Consider the following 26,653-nt stretch of genomic DNA (forward strand, 5'->3'; position numbering starts at 1 on the left):
TCCACTCCCAGTAAATTCTAGTCAGACCAGAGCACACCTGTTTTTTGTACCATCGGATTCTTCCTCTTTGAGAACTCTAAGGCTGGGAACATAGGAACAGGAGGAGGCCATTCAGCCCCTCGAGCCTGTTCTGCCATTCAATTAGATCACGGCTGATCTGTATCCTAACTCCATCCACCCACCTTGGCTCTATAGCCCTTAACATCCTTGGCTAGCAAAAATCTATTGCTCTCAGATTTAAGATTATTAATTGAGCCCCGGCACCTACTGCTTTTTGTGAGAGTCCCACACTTCTACCACTCTTTGTGTGAAGAAGTGTTTCCTAACTTCTCTCCTGAACGGCCTGGCTCTGATTTTAAGGTTATGTCTCCTGTCCTAGACTCCCCCACCAGCGGAAATGGTTTTTCCACATCTACCCTGAGATAGAGCTGCACCCGCTCCGTGGAAAGTGGGAAACAAGTTGCATTTATATAGCGCCTTTAACATAGTAAAACAACCCAAGGCGCTACACAGGAGCAATTATCAAACAAAATTTGACACCAAGCCACCCATGAATGGGGTTTCCCGCACCATTTCCGGTGAAGTTAGATTGGCGGAGCTGGAGTAGCTCCCAGCCTGAAACTCCAGCTTCCCTGATGGGCAAAGGTGTTGGCTCCTGTTGTAGCGCTGAGATCTACAGGCCAGCAAAGCTCCTGGTTTGACCCATGACCTCTGCTGCCTAAGTGTGCCTCAGTAACCACACTGGCTGGTGTGACTGTGCTTGAGTACACCGTAATGGACGCACACAATTGCAGCATGTGTCCGATGAGGTCACGGCGAACTGGTTCTCTTAACTACAATGTCATCTCTATGAAACACAAAAAATATTTTTGTGGCAATGATGTCATCAGGTGCGGCATAGAATTAAACCGGGAGTTTCACTGGGCCAGTCTCGGATTCCAGCCAGGACGTGTACGCAGTCAATCGATGCTGTCTCCAGCCAGCTCCATCCCCACCACACAATGACTGTATCAATGACTTCACTATCATTACAGCAACATTTAAGGGGAGGCTAGATAAGTACATGAGGGAGAAAGGAATAGAAGGATATGCAGATAGAGTTAGAGGAAGAATGCGAGGTACGTAAGAACATAATAGGAGCAGGAGTAGGTCATATGGCCTGCTCCGCCATTCAATAAGATCACGGCTGATCTTCGACCTCAACTCCACTTTCCCGCCCGCTCTCCATATCCCTTGGTTTCCCTTGAGTCCAAAAATCTATCTATCTTAACCTTGAATATACTCGATGACTGCGCAGTCACAGCCCTTTGGGATAGAAAATTCCAAAGATTCACAACCCTCTGAGTGAAGGAATTCCTCCTCATCTCAGTCTTAAAATGGCCGACCCCTTATCCTGAGACGGTGACCCTTGGTTCTAGACTCTCCAGCCAGGGGAAACAATCTCTCAGCATCTACCCTGTCAATCCCCCTCAGAATCTTACACTTCAAAGAGATCACCTCTCATTCATTTAAACTCCAGAGAGTTTCGGCCCAATCTACTCAATCTCTCCTCATAGGACAGCCCTCTCATCCCAGGTGAAGTAGGGTGCAAGGAGGCTCCTATGGAGCGTAAATACCAGCACAGACCAGTTGGGTCGAATGGCCTGTTTCTGTTATGTAAACTCTATCCAACCCCAGGTCTCTGTTGAAGTTGTTTGCTCTGAGGTAGGGGAAGACTGTAGCTGGCTCCTGTACTTCCAGCTGAGATCGGGACGCTGCAGTGAGACCCGAGAGGGTGGAGTTGGGGAGGAGAGCAGCGCTCCTCTGCTCCAAAGACCACTAGATAAAAGACCAGCCTGGGCTGCCATTCTTTATTTTTTTTTATATAATATACCAAAGAACATTTACAACACCTCATAAATCCAAGCAGTATTCATCGTACGAAGGCTATTTGCTAAGACAGCACTTTTTAAAAAACAAACAGCGATACACTGTGTTGCAGCAGCGAGCGCACCGCACAGATCAGTGCCCATTGCACCTATGATCCCCACCGACCCTCAGCTCTGCCCCGTCACTGCGCAGTGGTGTCTGGCGGACGGACTATCGGACAGAGACCCCCTCGGGGGGAGGGGCCCGCTTGCCTCATCAGAAGAGTCCAATGACGGGGAGGTGGGTGGCGGGGGGGGGGGGGGTGGGGGGGAGCAGAAATTTGAGAGCAAGGATCGGAGAAGCTCTGAACTTTATCATTTTAAATCAGTGATCAACACATTGAACAGTCTGTGATGGTAATACAGTAAATCCGAAAACAGCTATTGCTCATTTTCCCAAATGGTTAGTAAGAAGGACCCATGGCCTGATTATGTAAATCATCTGATCAATATTAAGTTTTTTCCCCATCAAATCATTTACGCCACTCCTCGAGATCAATAATTGCTATTGGGAGTAAAGTACTTTCACTAATCTGCAAGTTACCACGAGACCTCATACTGACTGTACAATTCAGTTACACATTTGCTGTGTGACGTTAACCCCCCTCCCCACCCCTGAATTTTTCTCCCCTCCCCTCCCAAAGATGCCGACTTTACGCAAGCACTGGAACCTCTGTCAATCGGTGACTCTCAACGTGTGAGCCCAGACACCGAGGAGAGACCCCGGGGCAGATTTAACTGAGGTGTATAAAATTATAAGGGGCCGAGATAGAGTGGATGGGAAGGACCTATTTCCCTTAGCAGAGGGGTCATTAACCAGGGGGCACAGATTTAAAGTAATTGGTAGAAGGATTAGAGGGGAGTTGAGGAGAATTTTTTTCACCCAGAGGGTGGTGGGGGTCTGGAACTCACTGCCTGAAAGGGTGGTCGAGGCAGAGACCCTCATCACATTTAAAAAGTACTTGGATATGCACTTGAAGAGCCGTAACCTACAGGGCTACGGACCAAGAGCTGGAAAGTGGGATTAGGCGGGAGAGCTCTTTGTCGGCCAGCACAGACACGATGGGCCGAATGGCCTCTTTCTGTGCCGCAAATTTCTACGATTCTATAAATTTCTCTGGGGGAAAAGTGTCACAGCTCAGTCCAATGCTGTCCTCAGCTGACATCCACACACCTCTCGTCTCCAGCAGACAATGATCAGGAACAGGGACCCTGGCCCATTTTCTTTCGACACCCCCCCCCCCCCAACCCACCCCGCCTGACGGCACTGAGGCCAATTGGAGTGTCTCAACAGCTGACCCAAATTATGTCACAGACCGGGGAACAAATATTGGGCAGTGGGGGTCGGTCCCACACCTGACAGTGTGTGTACCCACTGGGGGAGCTCACTGTGCGGAGTTAAAACTTCACTCAATAACCGTGTCAGTAATTGTTTATATCTGTGGAATAAGACAATCAAACATATAAGCACTATTAATAAAGAAGGTTAATTCTAAAAAAATATATAAAATTTGCTGTGTTTTACATCAGCTTTTTAAAATTCTGGCCGTATTAATATCTGAGCAACGGAATACACCACGGACAGAAACAACCAATAGTGACTGGACAGATCAGTGGAGGAGCAAATTCCACAGCTATTCCCCACAGTGCCCCTCCCACTCCATAAATAGAATAGGTGAAGTTAAGCCCCATTTACAGAAAATTAATTTTAATTGCGTTGGGGCGTGGCGGGGGGAGGGGAGGGATTAGAAATGTTTACTTTGCTCCCAATGTGAGTTCAAGGTTCTGCATAAACGCAGTGTGTAACCACACCCAAAGGCCTTGGAGAGGGTGCAGAGGAGATTTACTAGAATAATACCAGGGATGATGGACTTCAGTTATGTGGTGAGGCTGAAGAAGCTGGGGTTGTTCTCCTTAGAGCAGAGAAGGCTAAGAGGAGATTTGATAGAGGTGTTCAAAATCATGAACGGTTTTGATAGAGTAAATAAGGAGAAACTGTGGCACAAGGGTCGGTAACCAGAGGACGTAGGTTTAAGGTGATTGGCAAAAGAATCAGCGGCGACGAGGAAATCTTTTTGCACAGCGAGGTATTGTGTTCTGGAATGCGCTGCCTGAAAGCGTGGTTAATGCAGATTCAATATTAACTTTCAAAAGAGAATTGGATAAATACTTGAAAGGAAAAAATATATACAGGGCTATGGGGAAAGAGCGGGGGGGTGTGACTAATTGGAGAGCTCTTTCAAAGAGCCAGCACTGGCACGATGGGCCGAATGGTCTCCTTCTGTGCTGTATCATTCTATGATTCAATAAGGTAATCTGGAAAGTGAAAAGATTAAACACAAATAATACCTCACAGTAAGCTGAGGAACTGAGCTGGGGAGAGAACAGATATAACACAGAACTGAATCCATTTAACCCAAGTCCATGTCACCTCACTGGCTAACTGGTGTTCCATTTAAGAAACCTTTACAGAAACAAATGACTTCATGCATCTCCTCCCACATAAACCAAAGCACAAAATAATTCCTTTTATTTTAGTTCTCTTTCAAAAGAAAATAAAAACACACAGGAAATGACATCGCGGTCAGGAAATAGTGCACGTTCCACAGTAGAAACGTCCTCGTGATGTCGCAGGAAGTGTTCTGACATCACTTCCCCGTGATGTCACAAAGTGGTTTAACTGGCTGGTTCACCAGGATGAAGATTGACCCTTCAAAACGGGCGGCTGTAATCAACTGAACTGGCCCATAGTCTGAAATGTTACGAATGGAAGATTGTGGAATCACACACATAGGGGGTGAGGGGTCAAAGGTTGGTGTAGCTCTCCCCACACCTCGGGTCACTGGCGTAGAACACCATGGTATCAAAGGTGGGGGACGGCTAAGCAGATAATGGCTGCCCCACTCCCCCTCCCACAGCTTGAAGCCACGTGCTGGATAGCATGTGCGTGTGAGCGCTGGGCGTGCACAGTAGCACGTATCGGGTTCGGCTGTGTTGCTCCCCTGTGTTCGAATAGCCTGCGGAAGCTCACCGTCTGGGCTTGTATACGAAGACTGGGCATTTGGGTGATGTACTGAAGGGCAGGTGGAAACCAGAGAACCATCACCCTCGCGAGTTTCACCGCCCTCGCGAGATTCACCGCCCTCGCGAGATTCACCGCCCTCGCGAGATTCACCGCCCTCGCGAGATTCACCGCCTTCAAGGAGCGGAGGGGAGAAAATTGGGGAAAAAACCCCACTCTGCCACATTTAGGAATATGGAGCCATTCTATTCAATATTCTAATTACTTTGATCTATTGCGTGTTAACGGGGAAGATTTGCTGTGGGCTGCTTGCAGTGAAATCGTGAATGAGCAACACCGGACACACAGGAAATCTTCCCATATTGTTTTGACGCATGATACGGAGAATATGGGAGAAAACGGAACAGGACACATAAGCCTGGATTTTCAACCCATTCACTTTAATGGGCTGAAGAGGAGACCCGGGCTGCTGTATAGGATGAAGTGGGCATTGATTGCAGTCTCCCCATTCCCCTTCTCCCGACATTGCGTTTACCTCCAATTAAGAAATTTATTACCAGTCATCTTATACCATCCAAAACTTACATACTAAAATAAATTTGGATTTCCTTCCCATCAAAGCTCAAAAATACAACCAATATTTCTCTGAAGCAACTGTAAACACTATGCTTGTCGATCTATTAAACATTGCAGGATACTACAATCCCAGTAATTCATTTAAAAAACCAATACTTTTTAAAAAAAAGAATTATTTTCTTTTTCCTTCTACTGTTGGCCAAAGATGACGTCATTAGGACATAAATCGCCTCATGATCCTGTGTCAGAATCGCACATGGAAAGAAAAAACTTATCTTAATGTAAAATTAAAAAAAAGCAAACTTGACTAATTGAAAAGCCTCCACTCAATCACAGTACAATGCTCTCATTATTATATGTGACAAAATCTAAGGCATCTTATCATTAGAAAACAAGACATCGGCAAAGCTACGCCTGTGTTATACAGGGAGGAATGGACAGAACAGCCCAGGATGGCACCAGGCTTATCTCTTCTCTCTCTCTCTCTCTCTCTGCGTCAGCAGCCTCCCTCCCACCGCCATTCCGCTGCGCTCTCCATCGCGCCGGTAATGCGGGTTACCACGGTAACAACGTGTCCAGCTAGGCTTGCAGCGTAGGGAGGAGGGGGTGGAGGGGGGGGGTGGGGGAGGGGGAAGTATAGACCAAACACAGCCCCTCCCTCCCTCCATCCTTCCGGGAAAACATTTTTTTGTTTTTCTTCCTTCTTTAAAAATGCAAAAACAAAAAAAAAATGTAAAATGTTCGACTTCTGTTGCTACGGAGACCATGTCTCCCGAGTGCCCCGCAGTCTTTACACCAAGTTCTTTGTGTTCAAGTGCGTTTTGTAGTGTTTGGTCAGGTGGTCACTCCTCATGAAACGCTTGTGACATTGTCCACACTCAAAGCGTTTGTCACCTGCAACACACAATTGCCACACCAGGTTTAAATTTACACGAATAGTGAAACATTACACAGCACTCCTGCAAATTCCCAACAACTTCTCAGAATCACCCTCCAACCCAATGCTCTTCTCCAAATCCACTCCACTACACCAATGTCCCTTTTGAAGCTGGGGAACCCAAGACTGCACACGATATTCCGAAACATAGAAACATAGAAGATAGGAGCAGGAGTCGGCCATTCGAGCCTGCTCCGCCATTCAATGAGATCATGGCTGATCATGACTGGATACTTTCATTGAATGCAATCGCACTCAGATCTGCTCCCTTTCCCAATCATTCGGCATCAGCTTTGCTTTTCCACCATGGCTCTACAGTAAATTCCACCTCTCAATCCAGAGCTCACCGATTCCTCACACTCTTCCTCTGGCCATGTAGTACAGAGCTGATAATATTACTGGAAATACTCCCTCCATATCTTTTATGAACAGTGCTAACTGGGATATTGATGCTGGAATTAGAATTAGAATTAGAATTAGTTAACCTAACACTCTCGCCTCTGAGTCAGAAGATGGTAGGTTCAAGCCCCACCCCAGACACTTTAGCACAAAATCTAGGCTGACACTCCCAGTGCAGTATTGAGGGAGCGCTGCACTGTCAGAGGGGCAGTACTGAGGGAGTGCTGCACTGTCGGAGGGGCAGTACTGAGGGAGCGTTGCACTGTCGGAGGGGCAGCACTGAGGGAGCGCCACACTGTCGGAGGGGCAGTACTGAGGGAGTGCTGCACTGTCGGAGGGGCAGTACTGAGGGAACGCCGCACTGTTGGAGGGGCAGTACTGAGGGAGCGCTGCACTGTCAGAGGGGCAGTACTGAGGGAGCGCCGCACTGTCGGAGGGGCAGTACTGAGGGAGCGCCACACTGTCGGAGGGGCAGTACTGAGGGAGCGCTGCACTGTCGGAGGGGCAGTACTGAGGGAGCGCTGCACTGTCGGAGGGGCAGTACTGAGGGAGTGCTGTGCTGTCGGAGGTGCCGTCTTTCGGATGAGACATTAAACCGAGGCCCCGTCTGCTCTCTCAGGTGGACGTAAAAGATCCCATTGCACTATTTCGAAGAAGAGCAGGGGAGTTCTCCCCGGTCTCCTGGGGCCAATATTTATCCCTCAACCAACATCACTAAAACAGATGATCCGGTCATTATCACATTGCTGTTTGTGGGAGCTTGCTGTGCGCAAATTGGCTGCCGCGTTTCCTACATTACAACAGTGACGCCACATCAAAAAGTACTTCATTGGCTGTGAAGTGCTTTGAGATGCCCGGCGCTATATAAATGCAAGTCTTTCTTTTCTTTCATATTGACTATGTATCACTAATTGGGTTAAAGATGATAACTCTACTGCCCATTAAGAAGAGTACTGTGCGCGTGCGGCGCTGACCTGTGTGAGTTCTGGCGTGCCTCTGTAGCTCGTCACTACGAGTGAATCTCTTCCCACAGAAGACCCAACTACAGACAAACGGGCGCTCCCCCGTGTGCAAGCGGACGTGGGCTCGTAGCAAGGATGTTTTCCGGAATACCTTCTCGCAACCTGGAATATGGCAAATGTGCTTCTTCTTCCCTACCTCTCCGCTCCTAGATTTAAGGCAAAGTCATGTTAGTACCAGTTTTAAGCACCCGATGGTTTGGCAAGATTAGCAACGAGTGCAGAGTTAGCCAGTCAGTCTAGAAAACCAGCCCGGCCTCATTTTCGTCGGATCTGCAGGTTTGACACAAAAAAAGGGGCAGAATCATGGAATTTGATCCCAAAAACACGGGGGGTGGTTGGGGGGTGAAATTCCATAATTCCGTCCAATAAAGCAGGATCTGAGAAAACAATGGGTCTCAGTTATGCTAAAGTTTTATAAATCACTGGTTTGACCTCAGCTGGAGTATTGTGTCCAATTCTGGGCACCGCACTTTAGGAAGGATGTCAAGGCCTGGGAGAGGGTGCAGAGGAGATTTGCTCGAATGGTTGCAGGGATGAGGGACTTCAGTTGTGTGGAGAGAAGCTGGGGTTGTGCTCCTTGGAGCAGAGAAGGTTAAGAGGAGATTTGATAGAGCTGTTCAAAATCATGAAGTGTTTGGATAGAGTAAATAAGGAGAAACTGTTTCCAGTGGCAGAAGGGTCGATAACCAGAGGGCACAGATTTAAGGTGATTGGCAAAAGAACCAGAGGCGACATGAGGAAACATTTATTTACGCAGCGAGTTGTTGTGATCTGGGATGCGCTGTGTGAAAGGGCGGTGGAAGCAGATTCAATCATAATTTTCAAAAGGGAATTGGATCAATACTTAAAGGAAAAATTTGCCGGGCTCTGGGGAAAGAGCAGAGAGGAGTGGGACTAATTGGAGAGCTCGTTCAAAGAGCCGGCACAGGCACGATGGGCCGAACGGCCCCCTTCTGTGCTGTATCATTCTATGATTCTCAGTATAAAATCCAAGTCCCAACACAGCAATAAAAAAGTTCCATTAATAAAAAATAGAATGTGCCCTATTAGTGGCCTTGTTTACTTTATACTAAAAATAACAATATGAAATTCTGAAAATATAAAGTCAGATTTCAAAGAGGAAATAAAGTTTTACATTCTAGGTATAATCCGTCCTCAGACCCAAGGACATTTTTAATCTAAATTTTTATCATATCTGTCCTCCCCCCTCCTCCCCCACCATGCACATTGAATATTTGTTTAAATAGTACAAGTGCTGTGGGAGGGACTCACTCCCACTTGCCCGAGCCTTGAACCCAGCCCCAATTGGGGTGAATCACCTGCCCCGGGGCACCGTGTTGTTTCGGGGCACAGTGCAGGTCAGGTGAAAGTCTTGGGCTCTTTCGAGATCTTCTGTGAGGAACATTTTACTGAACAGGAAAGCTAACAAAAGTGGGCAGAAAATTTGTCGCTGGGTCAAAATCCTGGAACTCCCGGCCTAACAGCAGCTTCACTGCACGGGACTGCGGCGGTTCAAGAAGAAGGGGCACCACCGCCTCCTCAAGGGGCAAGTAGGGCCAGCGACGCCCACATCCCAGGAACGAATGGGAGAAAAGGAAAACCCGGAGAGAGAACAAATGACGGGAATGAAAAGCCACGAATACCTTTTCTCGCCGTCCTTGCAGTTTGGACACGTGCAGGCCATCCGTTTCATCTTCTTGTTCTGTTGCCCCTGCTGGGCCGCGATCTCGTCAGCCGGCAAGGCTGGCTCCATCTGCAGCTGGCTGATTTGGCTCGGACTCAGTCCGGTGATGGTGATATTGTTGGCGGAAACTGGGGACATGACCCCCGCCTGCACACTTAACTGCTGCTGCCCTGTCAAGAGTAAAACAACATTATTAATTACATAGAAACATAGAAGATAGGAGCAGGAGTAGGCCATTCGGCCCCTCGAGCCTGCTCCGCCATTCAATGCGATCATGGCTGATCATCCAAATTCAGTACCCTGTCCCTGCTTTCTCCCCTTACCCCTTGATCCCTTTAGCCTTAAGAAATATATCCAACTCCTTCTTGAATATATTTAATAAATTGGCCTCAACTGCCTTCTGTGGTAGAGAATTCCACAGGTTCACCACTCTCTGGGTGAAGAAATTCCTCCTCATTTCTGTCCTAAATGGCTTACCCCTTATCCTTAGACTGTGACCCCTGGTTCTGGACTCCCCCGCCATCGGGAACATCCTTCCTGCATCTAGTCTGTCCAGTCCTGTTAGAATTTTGTAAGTTTCAATGAGGTCCCCTCTCATTCTTCTAAACTCCAGTGAGTATAAGCCCAATCGACCCAATCTCTCCTCATACGTCATTCCTGCCATCCCAGGTATCAGCCTGGTGAATCTTCGCTGAACTCCTTCCAACTAACGAATCATAGAAGTTTGCAGCACAGGAGGCCATTCGGCCCGTTAATCCTGTGCTGGCTCTCTGAAAGAGCTACACATTTAGCCCCATTCTGTTGCCCGTCCCTCTCCTATCCTGATTACATTTTTCTATTTCAATTAATTGTCCATTTTCCATTTAAAAGCCAGTATTACTGTCACCACTATTTCTGGTCAGCCATTCCATGTCCTCACAGCCCTTTATATAAAGGAGTCAGTCTTTTAGGGATGATGTTAAATTTATGTGTTACGGCCTCAATAACCAGTAGAAATTAGTTTCTATGATTTAATTTTTCAAAACATTTTATAATTTTGAATTCTTCGCTCATATCTCCTCAACCTTCTGTGTTCTAATGGAATGAGTCACAGCTTCTCTTGTCTCTCATAACTAAAGCCTCTTATCCCTGGTATTATCTCAATGAATCTCTTCTTCACCCGCTCCCTGGCCTTGACATCCTTCCCAAAGTAAAGTGCCAATATCTGGACGTACTATTCTAAAAGATTTTTTCTTGTCGGACGGGAATTGAATCCCAAAACATTCAAATTCAAACATCCAGAATTCCTATCGCCCGTAACCCATTCCGCACATTCACCGTCCCTCCTTCACTGACTTCCACTGGCTCTGTCACCCAGCATTTCAACTACTCGTGTTCATGTCCCTACAAAGCCTTGTTCTAACCCAATTCTCCAATATTTTTTATCCTACATCCCACCCTGCATCCCTGCTCTTCTTCAATATTCTTCATTTGTGTCAGCCGTGGCTCAGTGGGCTGCGCTCTCGCCTCTGAGTCAGAAGGTTGTGGGTTCAAGTCCCACTCCAGAGACTTGAGCACAAAATCCAGGCTGACACTCCAGTGCAGTGCTGAGGGAGTGCTGCGCTGTCAGAGGTGCCGTCTTTCAGATGAGACTTTAAACCGAGGCCCCGTCTGCTCTCTCAGGTGGCCGTAAAAGATCGCATGACAGCATTTCAAAGAAGAGCGTGGAGTTCTATCCGGTGTCCTGGGGCCAATATTTATCCCTCAACCAACATCACTAAAACAGATTATCCGGTCATTATGACATTGCTGTTTGTGGGAGCTTGCTGTGCGCAATTGGCTGCCGCCTTTCCTACATTACAACAGTGACTACACTTCAAAAAGTACTTCATTGGCTGTAAAGCGCTTTGGGACCTCTGGTGGTCGTGAAAGGTGCTATACAAATGCAAGTCTTTCTTTCTTTCTTTCCTACATCCCACCCTTAACCCCCTGCTCTTCTTCAATATTCTTCAACCCAACATCTCACCCAGCACCCAAGGAGTGAAGGTGAAAATGAACCCATTTATGTTTAAAGTCATACTCCAGCTCGTAGTGAGCTACGGCTCCTTTGTGGGAGTGATCTTTAGTGCTGAAAGGATAAGTGACAAGGTAAAAGTCTAAAAATATAACAAAGGGACAAGGAAACACAGTAAGAGGCAAATTTAGGGCCCATGTCTTCACACAAAGAGTGATTGACACATGGAATGAATTTCTGGATTGGGCGCCGGAAGCGAGATTAGTGGAATCATTTAAGATGCTGTGGTGAAGAAACTCTTGGGTCTGGACTGTTCAGCTAAGATGGGCTGAATGGCCTTTTCTCATCTGTAGCTATCTTATCTCATTTGAGCAGGATTCCGTTGCCCTCCCCCTTTATTTTCCACACGCTCCTTCAGACTCCCTGAGCTCTGTGGCATCTCCCGATTAAGGAGAGCGGCAGGCTCTCAGACCATCTCCCAGCAGGTACGTGAGAGCGAGACAGATCAAACGCCTTCCCACCAGCTCTCCACTCTCTCTGGGAAAGCATCATCCCTCCACTGGACACCTTCATAGAATCATACAAACTCCCAGCGCAGAAGGAGGCCATTCAGTCCGTCGTGCCTGTGCCGGCTCTTTGAACGAGCAGTGGTGCTCAGTCCCACAGCCCCGCTTTTTCTCCGTAACCCTGTTAGTTCCTCATCCTCAAGAACCCGTCCAACTCCCTTTTAAAATTATTGATGAATCAGCTTCCGCCACCTTTACAGGTCGAGCGTTCCCGATCCCCACAACCCTCTGAGTGAAAAGATTTCTCCTCATCGCCCCTCAAGATCTATTGCCAATGATTTTAAACCCATGACCTCTGGTTATTGACCTATTCACCTCGACATCTGGGGGTTAGGATCAGGAACTCACTGCTTGGGGCGGTGGGGGTTGCTGCACAAACATGAAGTAATAAATCAAAATTCTACATCCATTTCACAGCCCCACCCTTAAAAACCCAGCCAATGAAATGCTCTCTGCCTCCTGGCTCTCCTCGTGCTCGGGCGCAGTCTTTATATTCACCTGTCAGATTGTAAAAGGAATCATTGGCTGCTGCATCTGAGTAAACAACAACTTGCATTTATATAGCACCTTTAATGTAGTAAATATGTCCCAAGGCGCTTCACAGGAACGTTTTCGACAACATTGGATACCGAGCCACAGAAGATGTTATGACAAGTATCCAAAAGCTTGGTCAAAGAGGTAGGTTTTAAAGAGCATCTTAAAAGGAGGAAAGAGAGGTAGAAAGGGAGGCAATTTCCAGAGCTTAGGGCCCAGGCAGCTGAAGGCACAGCCGCCAATGGTGGAGCGATTAAAATTGGGGATACGCAGAAGGCCAGAATTGGAGGAGGGTTGTAGGGCTGGAGGAGGGGCGAGGCCATGGAGGGATTTGAAAACAAGAATGAGAATTTTAAAATTAAGGTGTTGCCGGACCGGGAGCCAATGTAATTCAGCGAGACCAGTGGTGATGGGTGAACAGGACTTGGTGCGAGTTAGGACACAGGCAGCAGAGTTTTGGATGAGTTCGGGTTTACAGAGGGTGGAAGGTGGGTGGCCGGCCAGGAGAGAGTTGGAATAGTCACTATTCCGCTGTATTTGAATATACTACTACTTACTGCTGGCTCAGGCAGAATAAAGCCACTGATATGAAGATGAGAGATGTTAGTGCTGGACAATGAAACACTTTCCAATTTCATGCACCCAGAGTTAGTATCAAGCACTCCCAGGCCCGGCAGAGCAGTGGCTAATGTAGAGTTAAGCTCCCACCAGGTGAAGGGCACCAGCAGTTTTCTACTGCTCTCGTCAGCCATTCTGTAGCCTATAAAAACAATGGAGGTCCAAACAGACTTGGGGGTCCAGGTACACAGATCATTAAAATGTCATGAACAGGTACAGAAAATAATCAAAAAGGCAAATGGAATGCTGGCCTTTATATCTCGAGGACTAGAATACAAGGGGGTAGAAGTTATACTGCAGCTGTACAAAACCCTGGTTAGACCACACCTGGAGCACTGTGAGCAGTTCTGGGCACCACACCTTAGGAAGGATATATTGGCCTTGGAGGGAGTGCAGCGTGAGTTTACCAGAATGATACCCGGACTTCAAGGGTTAAGTTACGAGGAGAGATTACACAGGGTTGTATTCCCTGGAATTTAGAAGGTTAAGGGGTGATCTGATTGAAGTTTTCAAGATATTAAGGGGAACAGTTAGGGTAGATAGAGAGAAACTATTTCCGCTGGATGGTGGTTCTAGGACTGGGGGCATAGTCTAAAAATTAGAGCCAGACCTTTCAGGAGGGAAGTTAGGAAACACTTCTACACACAAAGGGTGGTAGAAGTCTGGAACTCTCTTCTGCAAACGGCAATTGATGCTAGATCAATTGTTAATTTTAAATCAGAGATTGATAGATTTTTGTTAACCAAAGGTTTTAAGGGATATGGGCCAAAGGCGGGTGGATGGAGTTAGGTCGCAGATCAGCCATGATCTCATTGAATGGCGGAACAGGCTCAAGGGGCTGAATGGCCTCCTCCTGTTCCTATATGAATACGATTACCAATTTAGTGTCAGATTGCTGCGGAATTAACAGCACTCCTGGCCCCTAGGAAATGGAGACTAACCACTCATTGTACATAAGAAAGAACTTGAAATAAAAACAGAAAATGCTGGAAACACTCAGCAGGTTGGGCAGCATCTGTGGAGAGAGAAACAGAGTTAACGTTTCAGGTCGATGACCCTTCGTCAGAATAGGAGTAAGTTAGAGATGTCGCCGATTTTAAGTAAGTGCAGAGGCAGGGAAAGGACAAAAGGGAAGGTCTGTGATTGGCTGGAAGGCAGGAGAGATTAAATTACTAAAGGTATGATTGTACAAAGCAAAAGGAGATGGTAATGGGACAAGTAAAGAAACAAAAGATGAGTCTAGCAGAGGTGTAAGAAGAATTTGCATTTATATAGCATCTTTCACATCTTCAGGGCATCCAAAAATGTTTCACAGCCAATGAATTATGTTGAATGGTCATCACTGTTGTAAGAAAATGCACAACAAGATCTCACAAACAGCAGTGAGATAAATGCCAGTTAATGTTTTTTTTGTGGTGTTGAGGGATAATTGTTGGCTCGGTTTTAACCTCTCATCTGAAAGACGGCACCGCAGCACTCCCTCAGCACTGCACTGGGAGTGTCAGCCTAGATTATGTGCTCAAGTCTCTGGAGTGGGGTTTGAACACAGGACCTTCTGACCCAGAGAAGAGAGTGCTACCCAGATTTGGGAGTATGTGTGCAGAAATTGTTGAAGGTGGCAGGGCAGGTTGAGAAAGCAGTTAAAAAGACTTACGGGATCCTGGGCTTCATAAATAGAGGTATAGAGTACAAAAGTGTGAAAATTATGATGAACTTGTATAAAACACTGGTTCGGCCTCAACTGGAGTATTGTGTCCAATTCTGGGCACCGCACTTTAGGAAGGATGTGAAGGCCTTAGAGAGGATGCAGAAAAAACTTACAAGAATGATTCCAGGGATGAGGGACTTCAGTTACGTGGATAGACTAGAGAAGCTGGGGTTGTTCTCCTTGAAGCAGAGAAGATTGAGAGGAGATTTGATAGAGGTGTTCAAAATCATGAGGGGTCTGGACAGAGTAGATAGAGGGAAACTGTTCCCATTGGCGGCAGGGTCGAGAACCAGAAGACACAGATTCAAGGTGATTGGCAAAAGAACCAAAGGCGACATGAGGAAAAACTTTTTTATGCAGCGAGTGGTTAAGATCTGGAATGCACTGCCTGAGAGGGTGGTGGAGGCAGACTCAATCACAGCTTTCAAAAGGGAATTGGATAAGTACCTGAAGGAAAGAAGTTTGCTGGGGAAAGGGTGGGGGAGTGGGAATAGCTGAAGTGCTCTTGCAGAGAGCCGGCACGGGCTCGACGGGCCGAATGGCCTTCTTCCATGCTGTAACCATTCTATGAGTCTATGATTCACTGAGTCACAGCTGACACTTCGACCCTTACAGCCAACATGAGAGAGGAGACAGAAAATGCTGGAAATGCTCAGCAGGTCAGGCAGCATCTGTGGAGAGAGAAACAGAGTTCACGTTTCAGGTCGATGACCTGTCGTCAGAACTGTTCTGACGAAGGGTCATCGACCTGAAACGTTAACTCTGTTTCACTCTCCACAGATGCTGCCTGATCTTCTGAGTATTTCCAACATTTTCTGTTTTTATTTCAGATTTCCAGCATCCGCAGTATTTTGCTTTTGTATGAGAGGAGACAGAGGTCACAGACAGCAGTTAACCCACTGCACCATCCAACCCTCAGTGCAGCCAACGTTTTGCACTGATAGATTATTGCTGGAAATACAGCATCAAAGGATAATGAGCAAAGGCAGGTAAAAGGAGTTTAGGTACAGTTTCTCCCTATCTACTCTATCAATTAAAATGTTTTAATTATCAAAAGAAACTGTTTCCACTGGTAGGTGGGTCAGTGACCAGAGGACACAGATTTAAGGTCATTGCCAAAACAACCAGAGGGGAGGTGAGGGGACATTTTTTTACGCAGCGAGTTGTTGTGGTCCGGAACGCGCTGCCTGACAGGGCGGTGGAAGCGGATTCAATAGTAACTTTCAAAAGGGAATTGGAGAAATACTTGAAGAGGAAAAATTTGCTGGGCGATGGGGAACGAGCAGGAGGGAGTGGCACTAATTGGATAGATGGGCTGAATGGCCTCCTGTTCTGCACGATTCTATGATCCATAATCTAATTGAATGGCGGAACACGCTCGAGGGGCTGAATGGCCTCCTCCTGTTACTTTGTTGGAATAAATGCCTTTCTCTTGCACAAGGTCTATGAATCATAAAATGATACAGCACAGAAGGAGGCCATTCGGCCCCTCGTGCCTGTGCCGGCTCTTTGAACGAGCTCTCCAATTAGTCCCACTCCCCCCTGCTCTTTCCCCAGAGCCCTGCAAATTTTTTCCCTTCAGGTATTTCTCCAATTCCCTTTTGAAAGTCACTATTGAATCTGCTTCCACCGCCCTTTCAGGCAGCGCGTTCCAGATTACAACAGCTCGCTGCGTAAAATTTGGTGGCATGAATCTTTTGGGCAAATGGCTTCTCACCTGCAGCATTGGTGACGGTTACTGGAACTCCTGGTACTTGCAGCCCGTTGATGCTGATGGTCTGTATTGCCTGGCCAGCAGCAAACTGTGCAGTGTTCAGGTTAATGGTGCTCCCGGCCGGCGCAATCCTCGGCAAGGCATTCCCCTTCCGGATCATAGAGCCCGCGGTGGATCTCTTCCCCCCTCCGGCTGGGGCAATCCGGGGCAAGCTGCTCGCTCCGGAGGGGCTCGAGCCTTGCTGATGTGCCGAGGCGTTCTTCACCGGCAAGGCGTGCCAGTTGACCTGTCCCGAGGAGGAGACGTGATGTGCCCTGATGATGACCGGTGTGGAGTTGTGCTCGCTGGTCTGGACCTGGAGGTTCTGCGGCGACTTCTGAGGGACGGTGGGGAGCGTGTGGCCACTCATGGAGGCCGCCTGCACCACCCGAATGGCCTGCTGGGGGATGCTCTGCACCACCGGCTCCTGTTTCTGCTGCACCACCTGCACCTGCTGCAGCACGTTGGAGCCGGGGCTCTGCACCAACAGCACGTTGGTTCCTGGCTGGATGACGTTTCCTGACGAAGCCTCCACCAGTGTCACCGTTTCTGTCACTGCCGTGGGATTCGCCGGCTTCCTCCTCGACCTCTTGCCGAGCTTCGTGGAGCCTCCGCACACGGCGTCGCTGGTCAACTGTATGGTGGTTCCATCACCGGCGCCGACCAAGTTACTGACGGGCACCGACAAGGCCACGTTTCCACCGCCTTCGAGTTTGATGATGTTGCCCTGGGCTTGTAGAGTTGTGCCTTCGATCTTCTGCACCTGGACAGGGAGGGAAACAGCGGGCTTGATCTGCATCGTCTGGGGGGAGAGCTTCTGTGCGCTGGTCACCGGCGTGGTGGTGACAAAGGCCTGATTGGTCCCCGGGATGATCTGGATCTGACCTGTCACGTTCTGCGGGACGCTGGCAATCTGAAGGGACTGCCCCCCGAGGGTCTGGACCTGGGGGATCACCTGATACTGAATGTTCGGCCGTGAGCCTTTGCTGACAACCGCTTGGTTCTGAAAGGCCAGCACCAGCTGTCCCGAGGCGGAGGGGCTAACGGCCGCGCCGCCGACCTGCGACCCCTGGATCTGAAAGACTTTTCCGTTGGCCGCGATGAAGCTGAAGTTGCCGCCACTTTGCCCGTTAGGTGCCGGGGCCGGCTTCAACAGTGGAAGCTTCTTGGTGACCACCTGCATGGCCACCGGGGAGGGCAAGGAGCCGGACTCCGCAGCCGGAGGGCCAATCTTGCTGCACGTCGCAGCCAGGAGGGCCAGAGGAGATGGCTGCGAATCCTGGAGCAACAGTCAGAGAAAGAAAGGGAGAGAAATTAGAAACTTTAGAAAGAACTTGCATTTACATAGCACCTTTCACAACCTCACAACCTCCTAAAACGCTTTACAGCCAATGCAGTACTTTTTTGAAGTGTGGTCACTGTTGTAATGTGAGGAACGCAGCAGCCAATTTGCACACAGCAAGATCCCACAAACAGCAATGTGATAATCTGTTTTTGAGCTGTTGGTTGAGGGATAAATATCGGTCAGGACTCTTCATCGAATAGTGCTGCAGGATCTTTTACCTCCAGTTGTGAGGGCAGACGGGGCCTCGGTTTAACGTCTCATCCGAAAGACGGCACCTCCGACAGTGCCGCACTCCCTCAGTACTGCACTGGGAGTGTCAGCCTAGATCGTGTGCTCAAGTCTCTGGAGTGGGACTTGAACCCACAACCTTCTGAATCAGAGGCGAGAGTGCTGCCCACTGAGCCACGACTCACATCTTCTCTCCAATTGTTTGCCAGTGTAGTGTCTGACAATATTCAGGCACAAAGCATGGGGCGTGCTATCAGGGAGCGGGAGGGGTGCGCCCTCGTCCAGTGTCCGCACAATTCAGGAAATCACCGGTGTGCTTCCCGCAAATCCCTAATATATGCCACTGGCATTTGAGGCTGCTCACTGATAGCGATGATTTGTCAAATTGTCTCAAATGTCTCTATGTACATACAGACGGAATGTAATTTAAAGTTTTCAGGGCATCCTCTGATGACTTGGGAGGTAAATCCACAGCCCCACGCAGAATTGAACCAACAAACGAGAAGAGTCGCCAGTTCGATCCCTGATCCCCCGCTGAGATGGCAATCGGGTCCCGAGAACTGGGCTCAGCCTCTCTCTGTCGGGGAAGGGAAGAATCAGCCAGGGTTTGTGCTCCTGATCACTGACCAGCGACCCCTGCTGGAAAGAGCGTGGGCGTGGGTGATTTAGTTGCGACGACCTCCACAGATGAATAGCCCGCTGACACCGTCCGTGCTTCGTACATCAAGGACGGGCAAGTTACCAGAGGGCAGTCGACAGTCACTGAACCTGGACCCTGGCAAGACTAGGTGCTGGTGGGAGACGGGGGGAGAAAATTGGAGAGTGGGGGCGAGGAGGCGGCGGAGAAACATTAATAAAAGGGGGGGCGGGGAAACGAAAACAATCGGGGTGGATTCGCAGCACTCGCCCCCTCCCCCGGAGCGAGGCAGGGAATGTGAAAGTGACGCTCAGCTGTGTGTGTCGGGTCTGGTACCCACCTGGTGTGCCTGTTACTCAGGTACCAGCACCACGCTCGCCCAATGCATCGGGTGAGCAGAAGCGCTGGGTAAGAGTAGCGCTGGTCCCGGCAGGTGCCTGACTCCAGGTGTTACGGACCCCTGGAGCTGTTTGAGGGCAGGTGCTATGATAGTTTAACGCCTCCCTTACCTCTTTCACTGTCGACGCTGCTGGTTGGAGGTATTCACTGGGACTAATCGTGGTGGTGGCAGCCATACTGTCCTGCTGGTCTGAAAGAGAAAATGCAGTGGTTAGTATAAACAGCACGCGGAAAGGAATCCCCTTCCCGAGCCCCAAGCGGCTCACGTCAATCTGCGCACCACACCCCTCTTCTTTTGCTCACTCTTCCTATTCCTTCCCTTCTCCCACTTTTTTTCCCTCCTCCTCTGAAGGTGCCGACCCAGGATGGGGTTTGGTTTCAACAGTTCCCAGCCGCCAGCAAACACTTCACACGCCTGGGCCTTGACATCGATTCCACAAGTTGTTCAGCTGCAACGAGAAGCACTACAGGTCTGTGCCCGAATCTGTCCTCATCAGATATACCTGCAAACTTTTCTGAGTCAGAACATTGTGGGTTCAAGTTCCACTCCAGAGACTTGAGTACAAAATCCAGGCTAACCCTCCCAGTGCAGTACTGAGGGAGCGCCGCACTGTCGGAGGGGCAGTACTGAGGGAGCGCCGCACTGTCGGAGGGGCAGCACTGAGGGAGCGCTGCACTGTCGGAGGGTCAGTACTGAGGGAGTGCTGCACTGTCGGAGGGGCAGTACTGAGGGAGCGCCGCACTGTCGGAGGGTCAGTACTGAGGGAGCGCTGCACTGTCGGAGGGGCAGCACTGAGGGAGCGCTGCACTGTCGGAGGGTCAGTACTGAGGGAGCGCCGCACTGTCGGAGGGGCAGTACTGAGGGAGCGCCGCACTGTCAGAGGGGCAGCACTGAGGGAGCGCTGCACTGTTGGAGGGTCAGTACTGAGGGAGTGCTGCACTGTCGGAGGGGCAGTACTGAGGGAGCGCCGCACTGTCGGAGGGTCAGTACTGAGGGAGCGCCGCACTGTCGGAGGGGCAGCACTGAGGGAGCGCTGCACTGTCGGAGGGTCAGTACTGAGGGAGTGCTGCACTGTCGGTGGGGCAGTACTGAGGGAGCGCTGCACTGTCGGAGGGGCAGTACTGAGGGAGCGCTGCACTGTCGGAGGGGCAGTACTGAGGGAGTGCTGCACTGTCGGAGATGCTGTCTTTCGGATGAGACATTAAAAAATCCCATGTGACTATTCGAAGAAGAGCAGGGGAATTCTCCAATATTTATCCTTCAACCAACATCACTAAAACAGATTATCTGGTATTTAAAATATTGCTGTGTGTGGGAGCTTGCTGTGCGCAAATTGGCTGCCGCGTTTCCTGCATTACAACAGTGACTACACTTCAAAAGTACTTCATTGGCTGTAAAGTGCTTTGGGACGTCCTGAGGTTGTGAAAGGCACTATATAAATGCAAGTTCTTTAATAACATAAGAACATAACAAATAGGAGCAGGAGTCGGCCATTCGGCCCCTCGAGCCTGCTCCGCCATTCAATAAGATCATGGCTAATCCAATTCTGGCCTCCACTCCACTTTCCTGCCCGCTCCCCAGAACCTTCGACTCCCCTGTTGCTCAAAAGTCTATCTCCGCCTTGAATACATTCAATGACCCAGCTTCCACAGCGCTCTCGGGTAAAGAATTCCAAAGATTCACGACCCTCTGAGAGAAGAAATTCCTCCTCATCTCCGTCTTAAATGGGCAACCCCTTATTCTGAGACTGTGCCCCTGAGTTCTAGATTCCCCCCGAGGGGAAACATCCTCTCAGCATCCACCCTGTCCAGCCCCCTCAGAATCTTATGTTTCAATAAGATCACCTCTCATTCTTCTAAACTCCAATGAGTATAGGCCCAACCTGCTCAACCTTTCCTCATAAGACAACCCTTTCATCCCAGGAATCAACCTCGTGAACCTTCTCTGAACTGTCTCCAATGCAAGTATATCCTTCCTTAAATAAGGAAACCAAAACTGTACGCAGTACTCCAGGTGTGGTCTCACCAACGCCCTGTACAGTTGTAGCAGGACTTCCCTACTTTTATACTCCATCCCCCTTAAAATAAAGGCCAACATTCCATTTGCCTTCCTAATTACTTGCTGTACCTGCGTGTTAGCTTTTTGTGTTTCATGCACAAGGACACCCAAATCCCTCTGTACCGCAGCATTCTGTAGTCTCTCTCCATTTAACTAATATTTTTCTTTTCTATTCTTCCTACCAAAGTGGATAACCTCACATTTTCCCACATTACACTCCATCTGCCAATTTCTTGCCCACTCACTTTAACCTCTCGATATCCCTTTGCAGACTCTGTGTCCTCCTCACAACTTGCTTTCCCACCTATCTTTGTATCATCCGCAAATGTGGCTACAATACACTCGGTCCCTTCACCCAAGTCATTAATACAGATTGTAAATAGTTGAGGCCCCAGCACCGATCCCTGTGGCACTGCACTAGTTACAGTTTGCCAACCTGAAAATGACCCATTTATCCCGACACTCTTTCTTTCCTATTTCACGTTAAACATTGACTGCAGGACAAGGTGACGGAATGGGAAAAGGCAAGTTTCGGACTGAGGTCTGGAAGCCCCTCGGTCCACAGGTGATTCATACCTGGAATGGTCTCCAGGTATGGAGTGGAAACAAGAACTCTGGAGTTAAAAGGCTATGATGGTCCGTAGTTTCTGGTTAGATAGGGCAATGCTGCGCCATCACTGGTGGAATTGTGCATTTACACCATGACGAGTATACATTATAAATGTGGACACAGGAATTTATAATGGGAACTGATTAATAAGGACAGAAAATATGACTTTAAAATGAGAACTGAATGACACCTGGGTGCACTGATCCACTGAACACCACCCTCCAACCCCTGCTTCAACCGGAAAATGCACTTGGTCCTGATGTCCTCTGTGCACCACCAGAGGAAAGCGACTAGTTACTAATAATAATTATTGGCATGCAGAAATCTAGAAAGCCAAGCAAGCAAGCGACCTGGGTAATTAAACTGTAACTCTAGCCACCTCAGACTCACAGGTGTGTCACAGCAACGCCCCCCCACCCCCCGCCACAGTCAGTCACATTTCATGGGAATTGAGCCTCCAGCCGCCTTCACTGCCCAGCTCTGATAAAACTTGAACTTGTCTCCTCTCTCCGCTGAGGCTCTCTGCCGGTTTTTGTTTCAGATTTCCAGGTCCTGCAGCATTTAAATGTTTGTTCACTACAGCATATTGTACCCAGAATGTTTACATACAATGCATTACTTTTCAAAACAGTCACTGCCGTTAGGTTGATGAACACCATAGTGTGGTATATTACAGTAATTAGCAAACACTAACACTCACTGAAGACGATACTGCAGGGAGAAGGCACTGAACGGCGTTACACTGTATCCCATCACTGAACACCGTCCTACAGTATATTACAGCATTGAGCACCGTGATACATAGGAACATAAGACGTAGGAGCAGGAGTCGGTCATTTGGCTGATCTGATCTTGGCCTCAACTCCACTTCCCTGCCCGCTCCCCATAACCCTCGACTCCCTTATCGTTCAAAAATCTGTCTATCTCCACCTTAAATATATTCACTGACCCGGCCTCCACAGCTCTCTGGGGCAGAGAATTCCACAGAGTCACCATCCTCTGAGAGAAGAAATTCCTCCTCATCTCCGTTTTAAAAGGGCGACCCTTTATTCTGAAATTATGCCCCCTAGTTCTAGATTCCCCCACGAGGGGAAATATCCTCTCAGCATCTACCCTGTCAAGCCCCCTCAGAATCTTATATGTTTCAATAAGATCACCTCTCATTCTTCTAAACTCCAATGAGTATAGGCCCAACCTGCTCAACCTTTCTTCATAAGACAACCCCTTCATCCCAGGAATCAACCTCGTGAACCTTCTCTGAACTTCCTCCAATGCAAGTATATCCTTCCTTAAATAAGGAAACCAAAACTGTACGCAGTACTCCAGGTGTGGTCTCACCAACGCCCCGTACAGTTGTAACAGGACTTCCCTACTTTTATACTCCATCCCCCTTTGCAATAAAGGCCAACATTCCATTTGCCTTCCTAATTGCTGTACCTGCATGCTAACTTTTTGTGACTCATGTACAAGGACCCCCAGATCCCTCTGTACCTCAGCATTTTGTAATCTCTCCCCATTTAAATAATTATTTGCTTTTTTATTTTTCCTACCAAAGTGGATAACCTCGCATTTTCCCACATTAAACTCCATCTGCCAGATTTTTGCCCACTCACTTAGCCTATCAATATCCCTTTGGAGATTCTTTGCGTCCTCCGCACAATTTGCTTTCCCAGCACAGGTTGCATAAAATTACATAGGATATACAGCACAGAAACAGGCCATTCAGCCCAACCAGTCCATGCCGTCGTTTATGCTCCACTCGAGCCTCCTCCCGTCTTTCCTCATCTAACTCTATCAGCGTAACCCTCTATTCCCTTCTCCCTCATATGCTTGTCCAGCCTCCCCTTAAATGCATCGATACTATTCGCCTCAACCACTCCCTGTGGTAGCGAGTTCCACATTCTCACCACTCTCTGGGTGAAGAAGTTTCTCCTGAATTCCCTATTGGATTTCTTGGTGACTATCTTACATTGATGGCCTCTAGTTTTGCTCTTCCCCACAAATCAATATTACAGCACTGCACACTGAATACCATCGTACAGTACATTACAGCATTGTGCAGTGGTTAGTGCTTCAGTGCTGAAGGACAGTGATCACTAATGCACCACAGTGATCAGTGCGATACGATATGATCACTTGCACCACAGCAATCAGTGTTGTACAATAGCAATCTGTAACATTTACAAACATTGTGTACAACATAGACTTAACGACTTATATGGTTAGAGTAAGTGCTCACCAGTTAGGCAAATCATGTCTTTAAACACTAAACCTAAACCAATGTCATATCAGCTTGAGTTCTGAAGGGTCATCGACCTGAAACGTTAACTCTGTTTCTCTCTTCACAGATGCTGCCTGACCTGCTGAGCATTTCCAGCATTTTCTGCTTTTATTTCATATCAGCTCACCCTGAGCTATCGAGATGGAGGGTGGGATTATCGAGCGTCTACATTGCTACATTAATGCTGCAAGACCCCCCTCCCCACACACACGCTCCCCTGTGCTCACTGACCTCCCTCCCACAACAATACGGCGCATTACGGTGAGGGAGAAGGGGGAGCTGTCACTGTCTCCTGGCATTGGATGGGCATCTTGACATTCCCGATGCAAAACAACATTTGCACGTGGAAAACAATATTAAATGACATTTCATCTTTTTATTTTAAAAAATTAAAAAGGAATTATTAAATTATTTGCAATGCAAAATGTTGCAATAAAATATCCTTTATTAAGGTCCATTGCATTAATCGTGTGTTGCCCTCCCTCCCTCTCCGGTGCACCTTCACTGTCTCCTGGCATTGGATGGGCATCTTGACATCATCAATGCAAAACAAATGTTTGCATGCGGAAAACAAAAACATTTTTAAAAATTAAAAAGGAATTATTAAATTGTATGCATTGCAAACTCTTGCAATGAAAGATCCTTTATTAAGATATACATTGCATTCATTGTTTGCCCCCCCCGTGCGCCTTCACGGTCTCCAGGCATTGGATGGGCATCTTGACATCCCCCAATGCAAAACAAATGTTTGCATGCGGAAAAAACATTTAAAACATTTAATTTAAAAGGAACTATTACATTGTTAAACTCTAGCAATGAAATATGCTTTATTAAGGTGCATTGCATTAATTGTGCATTGCCCACCCTCCCCGGTGCGCCTTTAAATATCGGAGGGAGGAAATAAAAAGCGCGGCGGCGGCGGCCGGAGCCCGGAGCCCGGGAGCGAGCGGCCCGGCCCAGCCCCTCCCCTCCCCCACCCCAGCCCAGCCTCCGCCCGGCCACCCGGCCGCCGCCTGTCACCCCGGCCCGGGCACTCCCCGCCGCCCCCGTTCACACACACCCCCCGCCATCAAAAACACTCATTTTGTAAAAATTAAAAAGCGACCTACCGCTCATGATGTTTTATTCACTTTAAGAGGGTCAAAGTGGAGCGCGCCGCCGCCGGCCAATCGGCTGCGCCGTCCCGCCTGACTGACGTCAGGCCCGTCCAATCGGCGCGCCGCATCCGGGCGTCGGGCGTGTGACGCCATGACGCGGGAGGCGGGATCTCGGCCCCGATCCGCACGCCGATTGGCCAGCGCCGCTCCGCCCTCCCCCGAGATTTGATTGACAGGCCGCGGGGATTGGGTTTTTTCTACAAAGGGAGGCGGGGGCCGTACAGGCCACGTCCGCTGATTGGTCAAAACTCTGACGGGCGGCTCTCAAAGCCAATAGAGATTCGGGTTTCCAAAGAGGGCGTTGCCGCGATGGCCCGGGGACGTTGATTGGTCAGAGCGGGAGGGGGCCCCACCGCGGTGAGGCTCACGTGATCCGGGATGATTGACAGGCGGATCTGGGGATCGGCTGCGTAGCTGCAAAAGATGCAAAGCCGCCCGGGCAGCCATGTTCAAGCGAAGGGGAAGGGAGTTAAAGCGGCTGCAAACCAGGAACCGCCCTCAGCACAATGCAAAACAAAAATCACCCAATTAAAAATACACTTTTAATTTGAAATATTTTAAACGTTGCAAAAACCTAATTCCAGCCTGAAAAGGACTTTGCATTTTGCACAAAAAAAACACATCCTGGGAGCATCTGCCTGTTTTAAAAAAAAATAAAAAAAGTTTAGCAGGTTTCAAATCTTTGCTGTAAAATAAAACTTTGTCTTTTCTCTTGTGGTGGGTGATATCCTGCGCAACACATCATGAACAATTAAATGAATGCATTAGCATTACACTCAGGAACATGCAGACCTGCATTTATGTAGCAAATTATTGAACTGCAGTGACTCTTGTAAGTGCAAAACCAGCAGCCAATTTGCACACAGCAAGGTTCCGCTTAGCAATGAGATAAATGACCTAATCTGTGTTAGTGATGTTGGTTTAAGGATAAGTGTTTGTCCAGGACACCGGGGAAAATTCCCCTGCTCTTCTTCGAAATAGTGGCCTTGGGATCTTTTATGTCTACCTGAGAGAGCAGACGGGGCCTCGGTTTAACATTTCATCCGAAAGACGGCACCTCCGGCAGTGCAGCACCCCCTCAGCACTGCACTGGGCGTGTCAGCCTAGATATTTGTGCTCAAGTCTCTGGAATGGGGACTTGAATCCACAACCTCCTGACTCAGGGGTGAGAGTGCTACCCACTGAACCACGGCTGACATACGGCCGTGTAGTGGTTTG

At 48.5% G+C, this 26,653-nt stretch overlaps 1 protein-coding gene across 1 annotated transcript; it reads right to left on the minus strand.

Annotated features, from left to right (window-relative positions):
• Positions 1 to 1,835: 1,835 nt before the first annotated feature.
• On the minus strand, positions 1,836 to 25,474 carry sp2 (sp2 transcription factor). Its single transcript, XM_085966123.1, has 6 exons — positions 25,388 to 25,474; positions 19,439 to 19,518; positions 16,684 to 17,998; positions 9,507 to 9,717; positions 7,816 to 8,009; positions 1,836 to 6,399 (listed from the first exon to the last, which is right to left on the minus strand). The coding sequence occupies exons 1-6, from the start codon at positions 25,392 to 25,394 to the stop codon at positions 6,296 to 6,298; spliced, it is 1,911 nt and encodes a 636-aa protein (XP_085822249.1). The 5' UTR covers positions 25,395 to 25,474; the 3' UTR covers positions 1,836 to 6,295.
• Positions 25,475 to 26,653: the final 1,179 nt, after the last annotated feature.

This window comes from Somniosus microcephalus, chromosome 24 (genome assembly GCF_052327205.1).
Source record: "Somniosus microcephalus isolate GS21.2 chromosome 24, FLI_Smic_1.0, whole genome shotgun sequence".
Lineage (NCBI taxonomy): Eukaryota > Metazoa > Chordata > Chondrichthyes > Squaliformes > Somniosidae > Somniosus > Somniosus microcephalus.

What these genes read in the sequence shown, in the direction of transcription:
- sp2 (XM_085966123.1), bottom strand. An exon ending in CAGCGTCGACAGTGAAAGAG is followed by an intron (nt 17,999 to 19,438) that starts GTAAGGGAGGCG and finishes CTGTTGCTCCAG; the next exon opens with GATTCGCAGCCATCTCCTCT. An exon ending in AACCGTCACCAATGCTGCAG is followed by an intron (nt 9,718 to 16,683) that starts GTGAGAAGCCAT and finishes TACTCTTGACAG; the next exon opens with GGCAGCAGCAGTTAAGTGTG.